At 39.9% G+C, this 8,371-nt stretch overlaps 1 protein-coding gene across 1 annotated transcript; it reads right to left on the bottom strand.

Annotated features, from left to right (window-relative positions):
* Positions 1 to 312: 312 nt before the first annotated feature.
* Positions 313 to 8,169, bottom strand: rragd (ras-related GTP binding D). The gene is made up of 7 exons (XM_027030880.3): positions 7,866 to 8,169; positions 6,137 to 6,432; positions 5,584 to 5,783; positions 5,285 to 5,399; positions 4,090 to 4,232; positions 2,529 to 2,677; positions 313 to 1,079 (listed from the first exon to the last, which is right to left on the bottom strand). The coding sequence occupies exons 1-7, from the start codon at positions 8,065 to 8,067 to the stop codon at positions 928 to 930; spliced, it is 1,257 nt and encodes a 418-aa protein (XP_026886681.2). The 5' UTR covers positions 8,068 to 8,169; the 3' UTR covers positions 313 to 927.
* Positions 8,170 to 8,371: the final 202 nt, after the last annotated feature.

Genomic DNA, 8,371 nt, shown 5'->3' with positions numbered 1-8,371 from the left:
ATGGAACAGAAAAAGATGCTACTTTTTCCAAGAAAGCATCTAACCTTTAAGCATAACAATGGCTATTTAAAAAATTGTAATTTGTTTTTATATAAACAAATTACAATATAAAAACAAAAAAAAAACAAAACTGAGAATAAACCCGATTCTGATGTATAATCAATCACAAAGCCTTAGTACCCATAAGCAGTCCTGGAGATTGAGTATAAAACAGGCTTGTATAACAGACACTGGGACAAAATGACCAAAGTTAAGAGGACTAAGGTGAAGTGTAAATTCACACATTGCTTTCATTACACATGCAAAGATAAGTTAAGTTTGCAATTAATTTAATTTCATTTTATGTAACATTTTAAAGCACTTTTATTACAAGAGGCAAAATAAATTTAAAAAATCTACTGTCATTTACCCCCCCCAATAGCAAACAGGATTAAAGGCAAGGAATTTCCCACCACTCATTTAAAGTGAAGGAGCCCCTCAGGTCACGCATCTTCCTGCCTTGACTTACTACCAACAGACAAGTCAGTGACCTAAATAAATGAAACCCTTCATGGGCATAATTACAGCAGTTCACAGAAAGGATAGAAACGATGAGCTCTGAAAATTAAACGCCAATTTGTTAACTAGAAAAGCAGTTTTGTGCAAACAGACATTTTAAACACTCTCAACATTCAACTTCCTGCTAGAACTTTGCTGTAACAATATTTCACAAGCTAAAAAGTAATAGCATTTACGACTCCAAGTCTGTGCCTTTTGTGTTGCCAATATACAGGGAATTAAGTCTGTTGTGTGAGGGTCTAAATTGAGAATAATTTGTCTTGGCTTTTTATGAAGCAGCAGGTAGCCCTTGTGTAAGGTCACTTCTCTTTGATGTTCTGTCATGACCAGTAACAGTTGTGGCGGTGATGACGTCTAGGGCCATCAGCTTCAGTGGTGCTCCGAGTGGGTTCTGTTTGGCATGGTCAGTTTGCTCCACCTCCTTTGGCTCAGGAGCTTGCGATTTCTTTGCACTTTCAAACGCACATCGAACACTTCCTCAATGGCCTTCTTGAAACAGTGAAAGTTGTAGTCAATAAGGCCTGATAAGAGAACAGAGTGGAATCAATTTTTAGCGTGGCTAACCTAAAGAACAGATGCAAGCAGCAGGGAAACAGCAAGCATGAACACAAAAACAACCACAAAAAAACACACCATCTTATTTTTCAGCAAGAAATGCTTAAAAGAGTTATCTGAAACTTTCATGCCTCAAGTGAGAGAGTACTAAAATCTGAATAATTTGAGATGATTCTCTATTAGCTTTGAACATCAAATAGTCTTGGTAGCAAATGCTCTCAGAGCGTTTCCTAATTCCATTCATTTTCAAAAGTAACTTATTGCATCACAATATGGAGGTGTATTTGATTTAAATATCCTAGGGACCTCCAGATAGAATGCTCTGCACAATCTCAGCTTTTCCTTCATTTTTAATCTGTTCCATATTACTTTGTAAAAAAAAAAAAAAAATAATAATAATAATAATTCTAAGCGCCAATTTAAGATGAACAGTAATAATAATAATAATAATAATGTTTGAAATTTAAACATTAAAATTATTTATGCTAAAATGATAGAGCAAATTTATATATTCACTGTAGAACAAGGCCTTGACACACTACCTCTTAAAATGCACCAGAAAGTATGTCAGCTGCCAAGGTTTTTGAAACATTTTCTTTTTTTAAGTTTAAAAGCAAACAACTTTATAACTGATATTGATAAACAGTTTGGAACTCTTTCTTCAACACATTGTGTAGGATGTTAAGCTTAATGAAAAATAAGACAGAAAAACAAACCTTGTGTGGAGCACCAACAACAGTACATCCTTTCATTCAAACATAAAAGCTATACATTCGTTAACCTTATTATAAATACTGTGTATCCTTTAGGTGATGCAAACCTGAAACTACCATGTGACCATAAAGCATTGGTGTCCCCCTCCCCCGAGCTTTGCCTGTCTGTGCAATTATCACCTTCCGCTGGAGGGTTGCTGGATCTCTGGGCAAATATCCCAGTCAAAATTCTTCCAAGATTCTAATCCTTCCATTCTCTAGTCTTAGTGGGACACACTGGCGCTTGGGGCAAAATTTGGGCTGCTAAGCGTGCTCAGCTCCAATCCAAAATGATCAACCATACTGCCCAGGTTAATGGAGATAGTACTTTACCATTACTTAACAGCAGGTTTGCACATGCTTTTGACACGTTAAAGACCAAGTCATCCACAGTTAAGTGCTGGTCAATGTTCCATAGCTTAATGCAAGCACCGTGGGAGTGCAAAATTCTGGTTGCCATTACGGTCTCCCAGCTTCTTTATTCAATTACTAAATTATGAAACCCTTCATAAATTGAATGTAGTGCATTCTAGCAGGGAAAACACTCAGCTGTTTTGTTTGTAGTTGGCCATCAAACCAAAATATTATATTGTAGTCATTATTATTATTACCACCACCACAAATAAGCAATCATCATAATAATAGTAAAATGTGGACACGCACCTTTCCTCTCAAAGCTTTCTTCCCTGAGGAAGCAGACAAGTGCCAGGAATTTGGTGACCTCTTTCAGGTACATCACCGTGGTGTTGTTCAAGTGAATGATGGCCATGGATTCTTTATCATAGGGGGACCCAGCCTCATCTCCACTTAACCTGAGCACAGGGGGGGAAAAAAAAGCAAAACAAAAAGGTTTTGGATGCCCCAAATCTGTACGGCACGTTTTACAAAAGAAATCACCACATAATCAGCTTTGCATTAATCTGGGTTCAGGTACCTAATGCGCCCACAAGCAATTGTAGCGGGCGGGGGGTGTTGGAACAAACAACTCCCTCTGTGAGGGAGAAACACTGAGCCAAGGAAAAACCCATAATGCTTCACAGGTTTCTGCAAAAACACTGCAAATCAAAGCTGTTTATCTTGCCTCTCTCCTGTCTCTTTCCATTGTGATTGGATAAAGAAGCTGGGAGACCCTAATGGCATCCAGAATTTTGAACACTTCTGTGGTGCTTGCGTTAAAATGCAGAACATCGACCTGCGCTTAAGCGTGGATGATTAAGTCGGAAACGTGTCTAAAATATAAAGTGTGTGTAAACCTGTTCTTAAGTAACATGCAACACCAGAGACCTGCTTCAGCTGCTGCAGGATGCAAACACTGCCGATGCTGCAAAGCTGGACCACATCACAATTATGAAAAATGAAGAGAAACCCTACGTTAAAATCACAAGCTGTTAAAAGAACCAAAACACACCGCTTTGACACTAAAAACATACATGTGATGTTCATCTGAAGTAAATATGAATGCTTCATAATTGCAAGCTTGGGTGGTAATTGAGCATACTGAGGCAGACAAAGAACAAAACCACACAAAAAAAGTTACTCTAAAGAGTTAAAAGGAGGAAACTGCTGAAACAAAACACCACAGCCGCTTGTCGCTAAGCCTGCTGGGGTGGGGAGGGGAAATCAGGCTTGTTTAAGAGCATATTATTAAAAACCAGTCGGCATAATGCAGTCTGCCAATGTGTGAAATTGGGGTCTCGTGTCATTTCCGTCCTTCTCTGAAAAGCATCCATGGCTGCAAACACATAAGGGAGGGAGCAGAGGGCATTCCCGCCCGTTTTCCCAGGTCTGGCAGAGCCATCCTGAGCCTCACGTGCTCAGTAGGCTGCTGCTGCTGGCGGACAGCTTGCTCACCCCAGGTCACTAGTGCCAGAGGCACTTGTCCTCGCCCCTTCTGTCTAACAGACAGTCTTTACACAGTGCAGAGGAACTTTCTGCTAAATACCATTAAATAAGACCAGGGAAGAGGCAGAGGTTCTGCAGAGTCTGCAGACAAATGCACGGTACATATTTAATTTTGCCTTCATTAATCAACACAAGGTGAGGGTGTACTTTTTGTTTGTTTGTTTACAAGCTTCCATTTGGTGCAGTTTCAAAACATTACAAAAAATGTAAGGGCAAAAGGGCATAGGAAAAAAAACAAACAAACAAAAAAAAAAACATGACATCTATAACAAAACTGGTGCTTTAAAGTATTCAGTGGAGTTTCTACAATAAGGCCACTCACCCGTAGATGCAGGAGATGTCGATGACCACGTCTATCATGTCACAGCATAGCTCATATGTCTGCATGTCCACCGGACTACTGTCTGTGGCGATGTAGATCTTACTGACCACATCGAACAGAAAGGCTTTTTCGATCCCTGAATTCTGCAATCACGGCAAAGTAGAGCAAGAGGTTCAACGCCAACCTCATCAATAGTCTTTACATTTTTTTTTAATGTGTTCTGAGTCAATATCACAGTAAAACTACCGTGTGAACTGAGAGTGAATTATGTAATCCAGTAGGTACACATGAAAGTCATCGGTCTAACATTTTCTCATTAGCAAATGCACCACGTATAAAGATGTTTACTCAAGAGTGAATGAAATGGCAGGATACCTTTTGCTATTTGCTACACCAGAATGCAGCTTAAATAAAAGATATTTAAGTATCAATATAAGAGAGTATGCATAGGTTTAAAGAAAAGAGTGCTGTTTTATTCCACATCTGCTCATTTTTTTCCCCTTCTAATAATGGGGAGCAAATGCTTCTTTCATCAATGACTCATTGCTGCCATCATGTGGCTGGTGTAAAAAAAAAATGCCCTAAATTATTTGCTAATTTTCTTATTTGTATAGGCACAATAAGAATATGAATGAAATGAACATGAAAAGAGAACACTGTGAACAGCATGGTTTGAGTGTTATTGTCCACAACCACACAGAAGCTTTCTACAGTGCTGCCATCCATTTCACTTCAAGCTTTAGGAAGCCGATGGTTTACAGACGAATATTTCAGTTCACTGTTTCTGGAACAGATCCCAGGTTGTCTGTGATGACGACTGCCTTTTTATGCACATTCGCACATATTACCATATGCATGAAGCGCCAGCATTCATGACCTAGAGGCCAAGTAATCACATCTCTTCCAGACACAGAGCTAGCTCAGTTAACCAACGACGTAATGAGAAAACATGAAGCAGCTTCACAGCAGTGGCAAGTCATTCCACAATATTGCTCACTACTCTTCATTTTTTACATTTCACTCCACTATACATTCTCCTTGCCCCCCCTGCCAGTTCCACTGTAGTGCTGCTGATTACCTGATTAAACTCAGCTAATTACCAAGGCAGCCATGGAGATCACTACCAGAGGTGTGTTACAATGTGGAAACCTCCCTCATTCTAAAACCTTGGGATGCTGTACGTCTCATCACTCACAGATATAAAAATGTTGAGTAGATTCTCCAAGGTTGGGAGCTGAGGAATGAGCTTCTGCACGACTTTACTGAAGGCTTCAAAAATGGAGTGATCGTAGATACTTGTCAGGTAGAAGCTGAAAAATAAGATAAACACATGGTTTTCAGTTCATAAAGATTTTATTAATAATCCTCTTTGTGCCATAGGGCAAAGTCACACAGAGAAAATACCCTGATCTCAGATCAGGTTGCGTGACTATGATCTAAGAGGGCTTAATATTAAAGTGCTTTGTGAATTTCAGACTGTGCTTTGTAACACACCTTAAATGTATCCTCTCTAAGCCAGCGTCCGACAAGTCATCGTTGGCACGTTTGTGTATGTCCCGCTGTTTCTCAATCTTGTGATCATCGGACAGCCCATCCACTTTATGGATGAACACCTCAAAGTTAATGTCCGGGTTTACCTTGTAGGCCCGAGTCACGGTAAGGTGAAGTCTTCTCAGAGCCTCAACATAGTCATCCTAAAACAAAGTTAGAAAGTAGTCACAGAACAGTAAAATAAAGGAACAATAATAAATGAGGGAATATGAAAAGATATGGCAGGTTTCTCAAGACTGCCAATACCTGTAACATCTGAAGCAGTGGTCACCAATGTCATCTACAAATGTCCAACGTGGGTCCAAGTTTCTGTTCAAATAGTAACACCAGAAGTACAAGCAGTAGCACACCTAACTTGACTAAATAAAATCTTGACTGAAGACAATTATTGCTGGGAATACAAAAAAAAAACAACAAAAAAAAAACAAACTTGGACCCACACTGGCCTTTGTAGAAATTAAACACCACAGATATTTTTTACTGCAAGACATTATACCTGTGAGTCAATGACGAAAATGAGTGCTCCTGTACCACGGAATATCATCTCATAGTCGAAAGTGGGGTCGAAGAAATCAATCTGACCAGGAAAGTCCCAGATCTGGAAGCTGACGAAAGAGCTGTTGGAAACGTCCTCTCGACATATCTTATTTGTGCTCTCCAGGAAGAGAGTCTCGTTGGGGGACATCTTGTGGAACACCACCTTCTGGATGGAGGACTTGCCACTGCGCCGCAGTCCCATGAGCAAGATACGAGGCTTCACCTCACTGCTGAAAGGGTCTCTGAAGCCCAGCACTGCACAACAGACAAGCATAATTCAGGAAATAACCTGATCGTTTGAAATATATATATATATATTTTTTTTTATTTTTTTTTTTTGCCTTAATTGAATTCTCTTTTATGAATTTGGGAGTAGTTCTCAACCTTTGGGCAAGCCCTCACCAAGGAATGTAACCCCAGTTAAAATGAATTTTAAAACACTCATCCACTTTTTAAATTTCTTTTCTGAGTAAATTCTGTCCTCAAATGTTAGTTTCCTAGATTTTAGTTTAATTATTAAGCCTTTTTTTAAATTCTCCAATTTACCATTTTACTGTTCTGACTACTTTATAACTTCCCCATTGTTTTAGGATGACTATGTTGAGGCACTGAGCAGACTTCACCTCACTGTGACTTGGGCGTACAAGGTAAACCAAAACAATAACTGAATCTAAACAAGATTCAAAACGTTTAATCTTGTGAATACACACACACACACACACACACACACACACACCCCCAAAGCATGGCCTTTTCTGCATATGTATAATGTGAGCCGGTTGTGTGAGATTACCCATTTATACATTATCGTATCGTACTCAACAGTTCATATTTCTGAGCTGCTAAATACCGTAAAGCAGTATCTTATAAATCATCGTTTGCTACAAAGCAGTGAAAGTATGTGCAATGTATGGAACAGATCAAGTCATCAACAAAGTCTGTGCAAGTGTGCAGAGGGGAAGGTAACGAGAGTCAGCATTCTCGCGCCACTCCAAAGCACGTGCTCCTGGCTGTTCCAAGAGCTGGGACCTTGATAGCTCTACTTAGGAATGTGCTCTGCATTTACGGAGACAGCCTGCTACTTCAGTCCTGCTTCTGGACCGCAGCTATGTTTGTCAGAGGTTCTTACTGTGACACTTCTTGGAAAGGGAGCAAACATTCGCCAAGTTCGGCAAAAAAAAAAAAAGACATGTTTATTTTCGAAGCACCGTGTCATAAACTATTAAGCTCCTGCTTATTATGTAATTTCATGTTGTTTAATCTAGTTTACCCTGTAATTTACTGCCAACATAGTGTTGACTCCAGCATCCATTTTCCATCTTTGCGTGTCAGGTGTGGAATACGTAGCGAAATGGGGACAGGTTTTCCCAGGGAGCAGAACGGCCGCTTTGTGGCTCATACAGTTGCCGCAACTGTAGCAGGAGGATGTTAATAAATATTTAGGCCAGCTGCTACGTTGGTTTGGTAATTAAGTCTGGCCTTTAATTCGTCAAGGTCAATTTATTTTACGCTGTTATGAGCTTGAGAGATTCCACATGCCACAAGCTAAAATGCGACTTTCAAAAGAAATGATCGTACTGAAAGACACACATTCCGCGACACCACAAGCAGCATTTCAAACATACGGTTTATAATAATGACCTTTAAATTGTAAATTAATAGTAAGAAACGCAAAAGTAGCAACTAACCCCCTTCATGGCAGCCGGAGTCTCCGTCTCCATCTGTGAATGCATCGAAGTCATCATCGTAATAATCAAATGCAAACGCATCGTCCTCTCCGTCTTCCTCGTTGTATTTCGCTCCCTCGCATGTCATTTTCCAAGTCTGTGAAATTTTAACTGCGGAGGCGGCCCAACTTTTCCAAATTGTCACCTGATATGTCCAAGCCATGGTGAACTTTCACCTCCCTCTTCCTTCCATAACGGGCACATACCAACCCGCCTGCGAGAAAAGTCACAACACACTGCAACTATTCATCACTCTACAATAGAGCACAGTGATGAGCAATACGCAAATTTCAGCAACAAATGTATTTTGTTAAAGACGCCTCCTTTCTGAAATAACGAAACTGTGCGGGTACTCTTCGTCTAAGGAATAAATTATTCTGGGAATCCTGGGAAGTGTAGTTGTAGGGGGTTTTTTTCACGAAGACTTGGAATGTGTGCGTGCACATCACGAGAAGTACTGTGTATGA

Source organism: Electrophorus electricus, chromosome 10 (genome assembly GCF_041902795.1).
Source record: "Electrophorus electricus isolate QZ-2024a chromosome 10, ASM4190279v1, whole genome shotgun sequence".
NCBI lineage: Eukaryota > Metazoa > Chordata > Actinopteri > Gymnotiformes > Gymnotidae > Electrophorus > Electrophorus electricus.
This window is presented reverse-complemented; position numbering and strand designations above follow the sequence as displayed.